This window comes from Sarcophilus harrisii, chromosome 2 (genome assembly GCF_902635505.1).
Source record: "Sarcophilus harrisii chromosome 2, mSarHar1.11, whole genome shotgun sequence".
Lineage (NCBI taxonomy): Eukaryota > Metazoa > Chordata > Mammalia > Dasyuromorphia > Dasyuridae > Sarcophilus > Sarcophilus harrisii.
Window position 1 is genome coordinate 129,068,498 of NC_045427.1, and position 17,462 is coordinate 129,085,959.

The 17,462-nt window shown below is 34.3% G+C and overlaps 1 protein-coding gene across 3 annotated transcripts in view; it reads left to right on the forward strand.

Annotated features, from left to right (window-relative positions):
* The window catches only part of AP3M2 (adaptor related protein complex 3 subunit mu 2), a 34,590-nt gene extending 17,445 nt beyond the window's left edge, over window positions 1-17,145 (forward strand). For all 3 annotated transcript variants that reach the window (XM_031950770.1, XM_031950772.1, XM_031950771.1), the window contains exons 3-9: window positions 4,505-4,676; window positions 5,858-5,995; window positions 6,603-6,688; window positions 6,937-7,070; window positions 8,103-8,310; window positions 8,742-8,886; window positions 14,994-17,145. In XM_031950770.1, the coding sequence (XP_031806630.1) occupies window positions 4,505-4,676; window positions 5,858-5,995; window positions 6,603-6,688; window positions 6,937-7,070; window positions 8,103-8,310; window positions 8,742-8,886; window positions 14,994-15,094 (984 nt within the window). In that variant the 3' untranslated portion in view covers window positions 15,095-17,145. The remainder of the gene's footprint in view (window positions 1-4,504; window positions 4,677-5,857; window positions 5,996-6,602; window positions 6,689-6,936; window positions 7,071-8,102; window positions 8,311-8,741; window positions 8,887-14,993) is intronic.
* Window positions 17,146-17,462: the final 317 nt, after the last annotated feature.

Here is a 17,462-nt window from a genome sequence, read left to right on the forward strand (position 1 = left end):
GAGAAAGACTGTGAGTTCTGTTTCGGACATGGTTAGTTTGAGGTGTCTACTGGACATCCAGTTAGCTGGAGATGGGAGAGGAGAGGTTAGCAAAGAAACTAGGACAAGAGAGATAGATTTGAGAACCATCAGCATAAATATAGTAATTATGGAATTATGTTTCCACACATGAAGTGAAGTAATACAGAAGAAGAAAAGAGGGCACAGAGTAAGATCCTCAGGGACACCTATGATTAGAATGTATGATCTAGAGGAAGATCTAGCATAAGATTATCAAATTTTCCAGGAACTCAGAGCTTGATGGGATAGCTAATACTTCAGCCTTAGGATCTGAAAAGATTATCATGGGCTATAATAATATATTGAATATATCAATATGATACTTTTAGGCAAGTGTTAAGATACTTGTGTTAAGAAACTTAATTATATAGATATAGGATGGCAGAGGTATGACTAGACAACAGTTTGAAAAATACCTGCAAATTTTAATAGATTATAGGCTGAATATGAGATACTAGTCCATGCTGTCAGTCCATAAAACTAATGAGATCTTGGCCTGAGGGCTATCATGACTTGATGAGTAGATGTTAAACTTGGAGTCAGGAAAATTAATCTCAAATCAATCCTTGAGCTCTAGCTCTGGACAAGGCACTTAACATTTCTGTGTCCATGTTCTCTCATCTATAAAATGTACCTGGTATTATATATACTATATACCTCCCTGAGTTGTGATGAACTCAAAAGAGATGAATCATCTAAAAAGCTTAAGACACTATTTAAATGTCAACCAATATTTGACTGCATAAAAAGGCACAATGGGTAGCTTAGTGTAATCAATGCAAAGTTGGCCTCCAGGAAGATCTAGATTTAAATCTAATAGCTTTGTGATCCTGGGCAAGTCACAGCCTCTCAGTACCCTCCTCCACCCCCCCACCCCCCCCACCCCCACACACACAGTCTTAAGGCTATATAAGAGGCAGAGCAATTATTGGTCTGTATTGGTAAAGGGAGTTTCCTCTCTGGACATTTTCCACACTAATATAATCACAGATCCAGACCAAAAAAAGAGGCACAGAATTAATAATTAGTACTTGCCTGATCAGACTACATCTGGAATTATGTTCATTTCTATGCTACAGTTTAAGTCGGACATTGACAGATTAGAGTTCATGCAAAAGGAAAATAAGAATAGTAAGAAACTCGAGACCATGCTATAGATGTCTGATTAAAGGAACTAGGAATGTTTTACCTAGAAAGAATAAAGATGTGGTAAAAAGATATGTGATAGCTGAATTCAAATATTTGAAGGGCTCTAATATGGAAAAATGATTAAATTTGTGTTTTTTACTTAGCATAAAACTTGGAGCAACAGGTAGAAAGAAGTTCATAGATACAGATTTAAGCTTAGTATTACCTAAAAGTGGAATGGACTGTCTCAGGAGGTAGTAGATTCCTCTAAAGACTACTTTTCAGGAATGTTACATGAGATTATTGTTCATTTATTGAATTTTGTTAATTGTTATTGGACTATAATGACATATGAAATACCTTCCAACTCTATGATTCTGTATATTCCAACAAGTAGTCATCTAGCCTCTGCTTAAAGACTTTTAGTGATAAGGTACTTGCTAACTATCAAAATAGTCCGTTCAGTTTTGAAACAAGTAATCATTCAGTGATATCTGTCTATAGAAAAAGATTATTAAAATCAATTACAAAATATTCAACGAATATAAAAATCATGTTATTCACAAATCTGCATATGCCCTCTTTTATTTTATTATTTCCAGACAATAGAATGTATTCTAAAGAAATTAAAACAAGATTTTTATTGCTTTCTTTTCAGTAGACAGTACTTCAATCACACTATTATTATAGAAATAATTCTTACAGTAGATTGAAGTTGTTTTGAATAGCCTTTAAAAGTCACTTGTAACTTCTAAGATTCTATAATAAACTTTGCTAATATAAATAGAATTTTAGTTCTTGTGTGCTGTTTTATTATAGGCACATATAAAAAATATTTAAAATGAATAAGAAAAAAATTATCTTTAAAAAAGTGCCTTGAAAACCTCAGCAAAAGTGCTCAAAAATGGAAAATACTTACAACAAAGTCCAGCAAGAAGAAATAGAAATAGAAGATACAATAAAATACTTGGAAGTCTACTTGCCAGGAAAAACCCAGAAACTATATGAAAAAACATTATATAACACTTTTTACACAAGTCAAATCTAAACATTTGGAGAAGTATTAATTGCTCATAGGTAGATTAAGCCAATATAATAAAAACAATTTTACCTAAATTAATTTACTTAGTACCATGCTTTTCAAGCTACCAAAAATAATTTCATAGAGCTAGAAAAAACAAAATATTTTTTTTTGTAGAACAAAAGGTCAAGAATATCAAGGGAATCAATATTAAAAAAAATGTGAAGGAAGGTGGTCTAACAGTACCAGATATCAAACTATTTTACAAAGTGGTAATCATCAAAACAATTTGGTACTAAAAAATAGAGTGGTGGATCAGTGGAATAGATCAAGTTTATAATACACAGTTGCAAATGACCATAGTAATTCAGTATCTGATAAGCACAGAGAAATAAGCTTTGAGGAAAAGAATTTATGATTTGACAAAAATTATTGGGGAAAGTAGAAATCAGTTTGGCAGAAACTGAGTACAAACCAACAGCTCATACCGCATACCAAGATCAAGTCAAAATGAGTACATGATTTAGAAATAAAGGGTGATATAAACAGATTAGGGGAACATAGAATACTTACCTGTCAGGATAAAGGAAGAATTTATGACCAGTCAACTAGAGAACATTTATGGGTAAAAAAAAAATGTATAATTCGGATTACATTAAATTAAAAAGATTTTGCACAAAATGAGTATAACCAAGATTAAAAGGAAAGCAGGAAATGGGGCAGTTTCTATAGCAAGTTTTCTCTAATAAAGGTCTCAGTACATAAATATATAGAAATAGAATCAGATTTATAAGAATATAAGTTATTCCTCAACTGATAAATGGTCAAAGTCTCTGAACAGTCAGTTTTTAGAAAAAGCAAACAAAGCTATTTATAGTTGTATGAAAAATTCTCTGAATCATTATTAATGAAAAAATACAAATAAAACAATTCTGAGGTACAACCTATCAGATTGGCTGATATAACAGAAGAGGCAGATAGGTAGTGCAGTGAATAAAGTGGTAGGTAGGCTTGAAGTCACGAAGATTCCTCTTCTTGAGTTCAAATCTGACCTCAGATACTTAATATCAGTGTGACCCTGGGCAAGTCACAATTCACTCTGTTCACCTCAGTGTTCTTATCTGTAAAATGAGCTGGAAAAGGAAATGGCAAATCATGCCAGCATCTACCAAGATAAACCCAAGTGGAGTCACGCAGAATTGGATACAATCAAAACAACAACAACAATATGACAGAAAAGGAGAATAAAAAATTGGAGGGGATGTGGAAAAATTGGGTTACTAATGCTCTTTTGAAGTTGTGAATTGATCCAACCCATTTTGAAGAGCAATTTGGAACGATTTTCTAAAGGGCTATAAAACTGTGTGTACACTTTGACTCAGCAATACAATTACTACATCTTTGTTCAAAGAGATGAAAAAAAAAGGAAAAAGTTCTCTATTTATAGGAGCTCTTTTGTGGTGGCAAAGATTTGTAAATTGAAGGAATACTCCTCAATTGGGGAATGGCTGAGTAAGTTGTGCTGAGTATACGATTGTAATGGAATACTGTTGTGCTGTAAGAAATGATGAACCAGATGCATTCAGAAAAATCCCGTAAAGTTAACATGATCTGATGCTAAGTGAAGTGAGCGGAGCAAGATCATCATCACACACAGCAACAGCCATGTTTTACAATGATCAGCTGTGAAAGAGTTAGTTACTCTGATCAATACTGTAATTCAAAGCAATTCTGAAGGATGAAAAATGCTGTTCATCTCCAGAGATAGAACTGATAGAGTCAGAATGAAGATTGAAATGTACTTTTATAAAATAATAAAACCTTTTTATTTTTCAAAATACCCATGAAGATAGTTTTCAACATACACCCTTGCAAAACCATGTATTCAAATTTTTCTCCCTCTCTTTCCCCCTGCCCCCTCCTCTGGACACCAAGTAAGCCAGTATAGTTTAAACATGTGGAACAAACTTTTTAATTGTGTTTTTCATGTTTCTCTTTTTTGTTTTGTTTTTTTGCAACATGGCTTATATTGAAATATGTTTTGCATGGTTTGCACATTTGCAATCTATATCAAAGTGCCTTCTTAAAGAAGCAGGAAGGAAGGAAGGGAGGGAATTTGGAACTCAAAAATTATTTTTAAAAATGTTAAAAATTGAATTACATGTAATTGAGAAAAAATAAAAAACTTTTAAAAATGTTTAAAAAGTAATGTAGACAAGACTAGATCTTCATTTATGGGAAAAGTTATTATACTTCTTGCTCTCTGTGTGATTCACCTGTTTTATTTTTTTCCAGGATTATTTTGGAGTTTGTTCAGAGCTAGTTATCAAAGACAATGTGGTTGTGGTTTATGAAGTACTAGAAGAGATGCTAGACAATGGGTTCCCATTGGCTACTGAGTCAAATATCTTGAAGGAATTGATAAAACCTCCTACTATCCTTCGAACTGTTGTTAACACTATCACAGGTATGGAGAAGGGTACAAAACTAATTTTAGTCTTTGACTACTGAAGTCATCATGTTGCTTGTTTTAAAATTTCGTATTGACTGAGTGTTAGTCTCAGGAGAAAAATGATTTCTGTTTTTTAGTTGCTTTAATTTTCATGTTTGCTTTGATTCTGAATTATTTGAATGTTGAGCATGGACTGACATGATGTTTTTTTAAGCAGAAAATTTCTTCGGGTCTATGGAATTAATATTACCCCTTTGCAAAGAAAAAAAATTTCCCCCATTTTTGAGCATTCTGACAAGGAAGAGAAATGGACTACTGAAGTTTAGAACTGAGCTTTACAGCTTTGTTCCAAATATTTTTCATGAAGTGTAGGTCATTTATAAAAACACTGTAAAGTCATAAATATCCTTTAACTTATTCAATTCCAGGAAACTAATGTCTTAAGAACTTCCACAATACCTGACTCTGAAGATGCTACTAAGGGCATGACAAAATTTGTTATCTCTGCTTTCAGTTTGAGAAAGTGCAAGAAATAGTGGGAAAAGAACAGAGTTTAGAAGAGGGTTAGTTTTACCGGATTTTAGTACTTGTGCTTTTTAAATCTCTTTACTTTTTTATGATGAACATAAAATGGCTTGAACATCTATAGTGCATATAATGGGAAAGAATTACAGTAGTCTTTTATACCATTAAACCTCTGACCTTAATATTGTTCTAAGAGAGATTGTATTGATAGATTTACTCTGATACCAGAGCCCTGATGTACCCAAGAACTCAGCAAGAACGAGATGATTTTACTCATGAAAATTGTACACCACTGTATATACTGATATCCCTGGTGGAAGCCATTACATTATTTAAACTGCAGGGTATTGTGGAATTTGAGAAAGTTAGTTCAGGTTACTTTCAAAACCATAAATAATGGAGTCTGTTCTTCAGGAAGCTTTATTTTTTTTTCTCCAGGAGGGGGAAGGGAAAAGGTAACTAAGGGAGATGTGTTCATTTAAAGAGTGCCAGCCCAGATAGCAGCAAGGAATTTTTAAAATAGATCAGACCATTCCTGTATAAGGTGGAAAAAAGCCATGGGGTAAAAGTATATGTTTAGTTTGAGAAACCTCAATTAATTGTATAGAAGTTTGCTTAAGAGGAGTGAGAAATTGGAATCAAATATGGATAAAATTGTATTACTATTTTAGGAAGCACAAATGTAGGTGATCAGCTTCCCACTGGGCAGTTATCAGTGGTGCCGTGGCGACGGACTGGGGTGAAATATACTAATAACGAAGCATATTTTGATGTGATTGAGGAGATTGATGCCATCATTGATAAATCAGGTATCTTCAACTGTGATCTAAAGCACTTGAGCACTAAGAAAATTAAGACCAATGATTTTTTTCATGTGGTATTAATTTGTATGGGAAGTATGCTCCCTTTATATGACTTAACTGACCATTGTTATTTATACAATGATATGTATTTTTATATTTGTCCCATATCTTAATAATTAATTAGATTTGTCTTGATGCTTTATGATTTTAGTGTGGAACTTTAATGATCTTGTATACGGATTAAACTTTGTTCTGACAATTCTCTTTGCTATCTTGTTCCTATTAAGAACTATAAGCACCAAAAAGAAAAAGAATTTTTTCTTACTAGATAATTCATTTTCTAAAATGTTGCTTTTCTAAGATATTTTGCCCCTTATTCCTAGGACAGGTCTGGTAAAGGTTATCACTAACAGAATCTAAATGAGGCTTCTTCCCCACTTATTTAATTTGATGATATTGAGTTAAATATAACATCTTAGAACTTAGGGAAAATTACATTTTATTATGGTCTTTTTGCTTATGTGAAATATCTTGGAGTTTTAGTTAGAATAATGATGTTTGTCTGGTTCAAGGACATTTTATTTTCTGTTTTGTTTAATTTTTTTTGTATCAGGTTCTACAATCACTGCTGAGATCCAGGGTGTCATTGATGCTTGTGTCAAGCTGACTGGGATGCCAGACCTCACACTTTCTTTCATGGTAAAACACTAAACTAGAGATACAGTACTTGAAAAAAGAGATGTTGGCATACTTAGTGTAAAGAAAGAGAAAGAATCAAATGAGCAATTAAAAGATGTGGTCAAAAACTTGTATTTGGTTAACTAAATTCATTTTATATCACTAGAGAGGTTTTATTTATTTTTATGGAAAACATCTAAACAATTTCCCTGGAAGAGGTATGAGTGTTTATTTTCTGTTCCTTACTCTTCCTTATATGGTAACTTTAGAACCCTAGGTTGTTGGATGATGTCAGCTTTCATCCGTGTGTTCGTTTCAAGCGCTGGGAATCTGAGCGTATCCTTTCCTTCATCCCCCCTGATGGAAACTTCCGCCTGCTCTCCTATCACGTCAGTGCTCAGAAGTAAGCAGCAATTCTTAGTGTGAATGAAAAATATCTTATATGTGCCTGGCTTTCAACTTAGAATGTAAACATACCTGTTTGATTTGTGTTCTTATATTCAACAAACATTTTTAACTATAGAAAACAATAATTGTTAAGATATCAGTTGTCTCTTTAATCTGAGGATTTAAATTCCTTTAGAGAAAGTGCAAGTTAATGAAAAGATCATAAAGTATAGAAGAAAGTACAGAGAACCAGGTTCTGGTCCCAACTTTGCCAGTAGATCATTAAGTAATTCACTTCACTTTTTTTTATTCACCCATTTATCAAATGGAAAAAATAATGCCCCAACTATTTTGTTGATTTATTAGATCACATTATCTCATGAATGCAAAGAGCCTTTTAAAAAGTTTAAATGCACTATATAAATAGAAAGTGATAGTATTACACTCTCAAGAAAAGAAGTAGTAATCGCACTTCATAAATCTAGAAGTGAAAATACAGGAGTAAAGTGACTTCTTAATGACATGCATGATGCCTGGTTTTAATATTTGTGGACTTTATTGATTTTACTTTTAGAGCTAGAAGGGACATCAGATTTCATTTGGTTTAGCTCCTTCATTTAATAGACAAGGAACCTGAGGTACAGAGAGCTGATTTGTCCAAAGCTACATTGTTCATGAGTGGCAAAATCAGAATTCAAATTCTAGTTTTCTGAAGCTGAGGTGAGTGTTTTAGAAGTTTACTGTCTCAGCCAGGTTGGAAATTTAGAGTCAAGACTTCTTGCTATCTATTTAGTATCAAAATATCCTTGAAAAAAGAAAAAAAGTGGTTTTGTTGTTTTGTCTTTATATACTGATTGAGGTAAGGGATGAAGACATAATTACAATAATAATTAACTCCTATATAGTGCTTTAAGGTATGCTAAGTATTTTATAAGTTAATTCATGTGAAAAATAAAATATGATGCTAGGAGAAAAAGGACAAGTGAAGAGATGTGGCATGTTTCATTGCAATAATAAAATGAATTTCCTATTCTTTTTTTTCTCTCAGCTTGGTTGCAATTCCAGTGTATGTTAAACATAACATCAGTTTCCGAGATAGTAGCTCACTAGGACGCTTTGAGATTACAGTGGGACCCAAGCAGACTATGGGAAAAACCATAGAAGGAGTGATTGTCACCAGCCAAATGCCCAAAGGGGTCCTGAATATGAGCCTTACTCCATCTCAGGGCACCCATACTTTTGACCCAGTTACCAAGGTAAGTAATTGTGGATTAGGAAATTTTGAACTAGAAATGTCTGATACAACACTAACTATTTAGGTGTTCCCAAAAAGTGGCTGTCATTTGCTGAAAAGGAGGTTGGCATAGAACTTGCTTTCATTGGAATGATATGACAAGGAAAAATATGGTCTTTACCTATAGATAGTAAAAAATGCCACAAGGGCAGCTTTATGTTACATCCTTGGGACCATAAGAGCAAGTTCCTCCAAATGTTCATCCCAGTGCAATGGATGTTTTTTGTTTAAAAAACTTTTTTTCCTGTGAGATCATACCTAAAATACATTCAAGAAGAGTATTGTGGGATGTTTTTTGTGTAGAAAGAGGAGAGAAAAAGGATTAATGAAAATATTTTCCAAGCACATTTAACTCATCAGTTATGTTATCTTTTTTTCCTCTTCTTCCTGAAGTTGCTCTCTTGGGATGTAGGAAAAATAAATCCCCAAAAGCTGCCAAGTTTGAAGGGGACTATGAGTCTTCAAGCTGGGGCTTCCAAACCTGATGAAAACCCTACTATCAACCTGCAATTTAAAATCCAGCAACTGGCCATCTCTGGTAAGTAAACAACATCTGGATGTCTGTATAAATGATTTTCTGATTGGAAGTTTTGTTTCTTTATTTGAAATGCAAGCATTAGACTAGGAAAGTGTGGCTCTTTTCCAACATATTTCACAGAAATTTTTATAATCCTTGATTGTAAAATCACTAATATCATCTAACTGAGAGGAACTAGCTATAAATAAGAATGAATAAATACTGACAAGAGGTTGTACTTAAATCCTTTCTGGTTTGAGAAGGAAGGTTCTTACCCTTAGGTCCCAAGGCCTAAGATATGAAGATATATCTGTATTTTTAGATGGTTATTTGGAGCAGAATTGTTTTTTCCAACCTATATTTGATAATCATTCCAGGCCCATTGAACCCACCCAGATCATCATACCCTTACCTGGAGTTACTCTGATAAGTCTCTGTCTTCAGAACTCTATAAAATGAATCTTTTTCCCTCTTACTTTTAGGCTATTGACTGAGCTGTATGATTAGAATTAACTTAAAACATGAGATCCTTTAAGATTGCATTTGCATCATTCTAGGCCTATTCACTTGCAACATTGCTAATAATAATTAGCTTGATCACAAATTACTTATAATTTGATTTATTCATCATGCTCTTTATGTAGCTTTTTCCTATAACCTTCAAATAAATTGCTTTCAAGTCACAGACACTCAAAGAACAGAAAAGTGAATTTTCTAACTGATACTTCAATGGATATGTGATTTTATTGATATGGATTACATCCCCTCTTATCCTGTGGGATTCTTATCCCTGTCTTTCCATAAATTTTCTATGGAGGATCTGCCATCATCATAAAGGATTTCCTCTAGGTCTTTTAACATTCCATGGGTGCTGACACAGCATATGCCACTAGAACTACCACATCTTTATGCCTTCCCTGCATTTCTCCATTGCCTTTTAAGGCACCCACAATTTTAATATTCTTTTTAAGATGGACATCTCCTAGTTTTTTCTACCCAGATAATATTACTGAAAGAATATTGGTGTTAAAAAAGATGGGGTTTGGGGATAGCTAGTTGGTGCAATGGATAGAGCACCTGAAGTCAGGTGGATCTGAGTTCAAATGTGGCCTCAGACACTTAACACTTTCTGACTGTGTGATCCTGTCATTTAACCCCAATTGCCTCAGCAAAAAAAAAAAAAAAAAAAAAAAAAAAAAAAAAAAAAAAAAAGAGATGGGGTTTTGTGTTGCTAAGCAATTTGGAATAATTAAAGTGCTACATAATTTCACAAATGCTGTCTAGCCTACTTATATCTGGGCCTAATTGACGATTCACCTCTGATGTTTATCCAGGTAGTTTTTTGATGAATAACTTGGTGGACTTTCCATGTGATTGCATGTCATGATCTGAACAGTAGTCCATTGATTTTTTTTCTCTGTGAATTGTTAGAGGGATGTCTTTCAAGGAGTTTCAGAACTCATTAAGGAGATTAATATTCTTGGGTATCAAGCAGTCAACACAATGTCATCTGTAAATAGGAGCATCTGAAGGTTCTTCCCATATGTTTATTAATAATCCTTCTTCCATTTCTGTCATCTTCCATGATAGTAATAAACCATGTTGGGAATTGCAGGTCTCCCTATTTTATACCCAACTTGATAATGATAACCAGATGATCCTTAAACATGGCTGTCTCTATCAAGGAATCTTGTGTGATCTTAACATATGCATGGATAATACCTTAGAGGAGAGTCTTTGAGGCTGCCTTTTTTTGTTGTTTATTTGTTTGAATTTATTTAGTTAAAAATTAAAAAAATAAAAAGCAAAATAGAAAATGAAAAATGCAGAAAAAGGAAAAACAAAACATTGTCATTGTTATCAGCAGATCAATGAAGAGTAAAAATATGTAATAATAAATTTCCATTTTAAGAAAGCATATTAATAATAGCAGACATCATATTCATGATTGTCTATATGCCTTTTTTTATACTGAATAAAATGTTTCCATTATAATAATTAAAAGAGCTTTCATAGTATCCTGATAAAAATGCTTGGAGACTTATTGTTAGAAAAGATCTGGGTTTAAATTCTGCCTCTGGTATTTACCAGCTCTTTGACTGCAGAATAAATATCTAAGTTCCCAGAAAAATATTTTTGGAAGTCTACTTGTTTCCTTCTCATATTTTTATCAAGTATATTCTTGACATAAGTATAGATAGACTATTCTCTTGAAGATTTTCTAGAGATAACAAAGTAGGATACAGAGCAGTAATTATCAATGTCCTTTTTTTAAAGAAAAAAAAAAGATAGCATTTTTTCCAGTTTCTTCTCTGAGTTATTTTTTTAAAATCACTCTCAGATCTTCAGATTTGTCACTTTTGTCTCCTAATACTTCTGTTTGTACTAGGTGTGATCCAGCTATTATTTAATTTTCTTTAGTGTAATTTCCATCATATCCCATTTTGAGACTGAGTGTTGTTTCTACTGTTGTTGTTGACAAAAATAGTATATTATAAAATGATGACATATATGTTCTATTTTTCTTTTATTGTTGATCTTAGTTTTATCTATAAACTCTTTTGGATGATCTGTCTTCATTGGGTCTTATGCCAGGCCTTTTTGAGGTTCATTCTCTTTTCATCATTCTTCATTCTTTTTGTAAGGCTCTTCTTATTATTACCTATCCATTTCTAACACATTTCATAGTATATTCTAAATTATCATTGCCATACCTCTCACCTTGGCAAGATCAAATGTTTGCTAGTTAAGGTTGACTTTGCTCTTCTTTGGTCTTTTGGTTCTTTTGATTGCATTACGTTTGCTAAATTTCTGTAGGAAAGATGGTAATCATCTATGTCTATTAATATCTCTTCCTTGATTTCCATTTCCCATTTATTATTATCAATAGCTGATTTGTAAAGATCACATCAAAAGTAAGCCTTTCTTCCAAGTAGATATTGATTTTGACCTGTATTCTGACTAGTTTATATTCTATTTGACTACACACAAACAACCTATTTAAAAAATGACATCTACACAGGTAATCTGTCAATTCTTATCAGTTGACATAGTTCTATTTTTGTTGTTTACCATGTCCAAAGTCTTTTCATATTTTACAGTTTTTCTTAACAGATTTAGCTTTTGCCATACCTTTATTTCCCACCACATTCATTACTTTATATCCCCTCTTAGGGAGCCATCATTTATAACAAAAAATAAAATGGAGGGGAAAAAAACATTCAGTAAAATAACTCATCAACAAGTGTAATATTTACATTGTTCTTCACCCATAATCTTCTGTCTCTACAAAAAAGGGACATAAAGTTCATTTGCATATATCTCTTCTTTGATTAACACTATTTTTTTTAAAGAACATTAATATTATTAAGACATTAGGCCTTACATAGTCTACAATCTTACTTTCAGTTCTTAATTCTGAATTTGTCTTTTGAACATTTTTTACTATTTCCCCATTACACTCATTAAGTAAAGAGGTATATCTTGACTTGGTTTGGAAAGTTTTGTTAAATTCTTCATAGAATTCCCCACCTCTTCATTCTCTTTAACAGCTTTTGGTTCATCAGCTGTAGTTATCTTCATTAAAGGTCTTTTTGCTTATGTTCATCATGGGCGCTGTAAGGTGGAGAGACCAATAAGTAATCTCGATCACACACAAATACAGTCAATGCCTTCTTTTCGTCTTCAAAGAGATCTAGTGAGTTGCAACATCCTTACACTTTTTGAGTTAATTTATAGTGTGTCGGTGTAATTGAATTTCTCTAGTAAGAGCTCCTTTAGTAGGAATTCAATTATATTGACAAATTCTTATTACATCAGAATCTCACATTTTGAATACTAATAGTTCAACTCATGAACAGATGTGATCTAAAATCAGTGTCATTTGTAGGACCTTATTCTCTCTTTTCTGCTAACTCTGTTATTATGGATGAAGCTAAAAACCTGCCATGGCCAAAGAATTCATCCTTCAGTGACCATTTTGCTCACGATAAGCCTTCCAGTATTTCTCTAGGCTGATCATTGGGCAATTGGAAATGTCCTCGTAGCCTTTCCAGCTTGATAGAGCCTACAGAGACCTTTTTGTGACCTTAGAAAATTGAAGGTCACCTTCATAGTGATGACATAAAAGTAGAACTTTTGTGGAGATTTTTCTAACACTGTACAAACCTTTATTTCCCCATTTTCTTGCCGCCTCCAAGACAGACCAGTTTTGTTATATGGGAAGGCAGGGTATCAACTCTTGTTGTATGTAATAATCAGTCAAAACAAACAAAAAAACAAATTTTTGAGATGTACCTGCTATATGCCAAGCACTGTGCTAGGTACTGAGGGTACACATACAAGGAGCAAAAGAACCCCAGCTCATGAGAGTTTTTATTCTAGTGGGGAAAACAATCGAACAGAATAAATGTGTACAGTCTAGATAGAAAGACAATAAATTCAAATAAATTCCAACCAATTAAGGCAATTAGAAGACACTTGCAATTGAAAGATCAGCAAAGATTCATGTAGGAAAATCAAACTCAAGACTTTGTGGAAAAAGAGAAGTGTTCTTTGAAGTGGAGCTGAAGAAGGAGTATATTCCAGGCATCATCAACCTTCTCTTCCTCCTCCTCCTCCTCAAACATTTATTAAGGACTTGTTATGTACCCAGGTACTGGACTAAATGTCAAGGGTACAAAGAAAGATCCTACATTCTAATAAGGGAGCTGACATGAAAACAACTATTTACATACAAGATAAATACAATATAAATTGGAGGGAATCGCATAAAGAGGCCCCTAGAAGTGGTAGGTGGAGAAATGAGGAAGAGGAGAGAGAAGATTAGACAGGACCAAAATGACTTCTTGCAGATTATGATATTTAAGCTAAGTTTTAAAGTCAGGAGGAGGAGGTGAAAAGGAAAAATATTCCAGGTATGGGGCAGCCAGTAAAAAAAAAGAGCAAAACATAGCTTCAGAAATTCTGGTATTAATACATGAAGGCCAGTTAGACTAAACTGCTGAGAGCAGAGAGAACTGAGGCTGGAAAGGTAGGCTGGTGTCAAGTTGTGAAAGGCTTTAAAAATAAAACAGAAAAGTTATATTGTGTTCTATAGAGGCTATAGGGAGATAACAGGAGTTAATTAAGAAACTGACATGATCAGATCTATGCTTAAGGAAAATCACTTTAGCAGCAGTTAGTTAAAGAAACTGGAGAAAAACTTGAAATAGGGAGACCAGACAGAAGGCTTTTATGACAGTCTAAGCAAAAGGTGAATAAGAATCTGAAGTAAGATGGTAGCTGTGTGAGAAAGAACTGGATGCAGAACATGTTGTGGAGGTCAAAATGGCAAGATTTGACAACCATTTAGTTTTCTGATATGAGAGAAAATATGGAATACAGGATTACAGTCTTGGGAGATTGATAAGACTGTGATATCTTCAACAAAAATAGGGGGAAATGAAAGAGAGGAGGACTTGGAGGAAAGAGATAATGAATTCTATTTTGAATATATTGAATTTGACATGTCTTTTGGATATCCAATTTGAGTGTCTTAATAAGCAATTGGTGATGTGATAATAAAGCTCAGAAGAGATACTGTAGTTTCATATATCGATTTGTAAGTTGTCTCCATAAAAATGATAACTAAACTCATAGGAATGATGAGGTTACTAAGAAAGAGTATACTAGTAGCCTTCTGAACTGGCAGCCATGAAATTGGTTGTTTTTTTAATTTTTTAATAATTGTACATCAAAATAATTGGTTTTCTCTGTAATCTACTCCATGCACTTAAAATATGATGATGAAAATGGGTCTATAACCTTTATTAGGCTGCCACAGGGGTCTATGATACAAAAATGGTTAAGAACCCCTTTAGGGAGCAAAGAGATGAGGGGACCTGGGACAAGATTACCAAGGAAACACACAGAGTTAAGAGGCTTCATATAAATAATCTTCCAGCAAAAGAGATAAGAAGAGCAAGATAGGTAAGGGGAGACCCAGGGGGAGGAAAGAGTCCAGGAGAAGGGTGATCAGTTGTGTCAAATGAAGCAGTACATATTATTTATCATTCTCTTCATGCAATGTTGTTTTCTCTTTCCTCAAAAAAAAAAACACCTATGTTATATTCCTTTATTTATTCTAGGATTGAAAGTGAATCGTCTAGATATGTATGGAGAAAAGTATAAACCATTCAAAGGCATAAAATACATGACCAAAGCTGGGAAGTTTCAAGTCCGAACATGAAGAGAATGCCAGAATGAGGGAAGAGCCACAAATACTTTTTCCATTTTGTCTTACCCAGAAGTAAAGACTCAGCCTGTCTTCTGCACGTCAATATCTTCTTGGGCCAACATTCTCCCTTTTTTCTACTGAATCTACTGGATCTACTGAGCCTTTAATCTTCCAGCAAATCACAGGAGAAGGAGATTCACCAGGGAGAACTGAATCTAAAAGTTGAATGAGGGATAATTTCATTCTCAAAGAGGGGAGGAGACATGGCAGATTTGTTTGACTATATATTTAATTCTTTTTATCCTGTTTCCTGAAGAAGGCTGACGAATGTTGTTTGCCTGATTTTTCTTTCTAAATCTAGGAAAATAGTCCTTTCTAAAAGATGGTAATTAAAAAGTTCAATCATTTGAGTAATAGTGAATATTAGCTAAGGAAGAATCACCTGTGGATGTGACATATATAAGAGAGGCTGAATAAGAATCCCTGGAGGACATTTTTGTGTGAAGGAGGTTATGTGTAGAAGGATGAATGATATAGGAAGTAATTAAGAATCCCATTCAGAGGAAGGTAGAAAGAAATTCGTGTTGAGTTGGTTGAGTTCTTATATGTAGATTCCTCTACTTGTCATACATTCACTAAACTTGTACAATTCTCAGAATTGTTTTGAAGCCATCACTAAAATGCTAAAAAAAACCAGTAGAAAAAAATTGTCCTTGCAGATGTACAGTCACGTACAAATTACTCTAATGAGGTCTTGGCCAGAGGAGGGAGGATCTTCTATCATTGGTAGAAAGGGAAAAGAAAATGTCTGAGCCCCTCTCATCAGATAGTGGCTGGATAAGCTAAACAATTCTCATTTCTCCTTGCCTAACTCCAAGTAATTTTGCTCACTATACCTTCACTAAAGTACTTCCTTTCTGATATTCTCCCCTAGTCTTTACAAGGTGAAGAGGGCTGGGGAAGGTTGACCCCACATCCTGGCCTAGCTTGTTCAAGGATGTTCTCAGTATTGGGAAATGAAGGGTCTCTTTGGAGCATATGGTGCATATAAGGCTGGATTTCCATGGGGAAAATATTTGAGTTCCATTCTTAAGGAGGTCAGAATTGGCCATCTGGATCATGAAGAATATACTAGTTATCTAATCTTTGTTCTCAGTCAGCAGGTGACTAATTGGCTTGCAATTTTCATAATTTTTCAGAGTATATATGATATTGATTTAGATATTAAAAAGCCATGACCATTTATTTTTAGCTTAAATGAAGGTGCTATTATTCCCTGTTTCTTGGAAGGAATGGGTAGAAAGAAATGAAAGAAATCTATTTCCTGATCCTATTTTTGCTGATACTTATGTGAATTTTTAGTTTTGTTAACTCTTTACTTTTCTGGACTTGTTTTTTGCTAATGAATGGTATGTAACTTTGTATTACACTGTATTTTTTCCTTTTGGGATAGATAAATCATGCTGTGAATAGTGAAGTGTATTTCTTCCCCATCTTGCCTAGGCATTCCAGTTTGTGTTTTAGGTACTGTGCAAATAGCAGCTGAGTCTCACTTCAGAATCTGACTTGGGCTCAAAACCTGCAAAGGAATCATGTAAGCTTTGGAGTCCCCCTTTTTAGGAATCCCATAGCATTTAGAATCACCTCTTCCCAGGTCCCTGAGTGACTTCTGGGCCTCCTGGGATGGCCGGGTAACCAGTGCATCGATGGTTTTTCAGAGTGTGACATATTCCTGTTGTTACTTCATATGTGAGTTTATAAGTCTAAAATTTACAAGAGGCAATTGTTCTCTTCCTTCTTGAGCAACTCATGCTAATTGCAGGCAAAACACCTAAGAGGAAGGGGAGCATCCTGCTGAGCGTGAGGCTAACCGTGTAAAGCGCTGGCCGTCTTCTCGTCTGTGATGGAGCTCTGGGGGCTGTCACCGTCCACACAGCTCTGTTCACCATGGGCACAAGTGCTGCAGTGACGTCTCCGAAATGGTGTTGCCTTGGGCTCCCGTGTTTAGCACACATCCAAGGAGACACTCACCTACCCCTCAATAAAGGTCCGTTTCACCAGAACTCTGTGTCCCAGTGTTGTGTTGGCAGGGCCTGCCGTAATGCTGCTACAAACACAGGGTGGCCAAAGCGCTCAACTTAAATCACTTGATGGTGTAAGAAATATTAACTTCATTTTATAGTTATGAGGTCTAAATTACATATTTATATAGTGCTAAGGGTCTTGGAATTAATGACAAGTCCAGGTCTAAGAATTTAGGTCTAGCTCCTAATCTAGTACCTTCTATTTGCACTTTTAATTAGAATAACTGGAGATTTCCTGCCCTCTTAGAAGATGCTGTCTTTGAGATAGCTAGTTGTATTAGCCCAGTCTGTTGAAA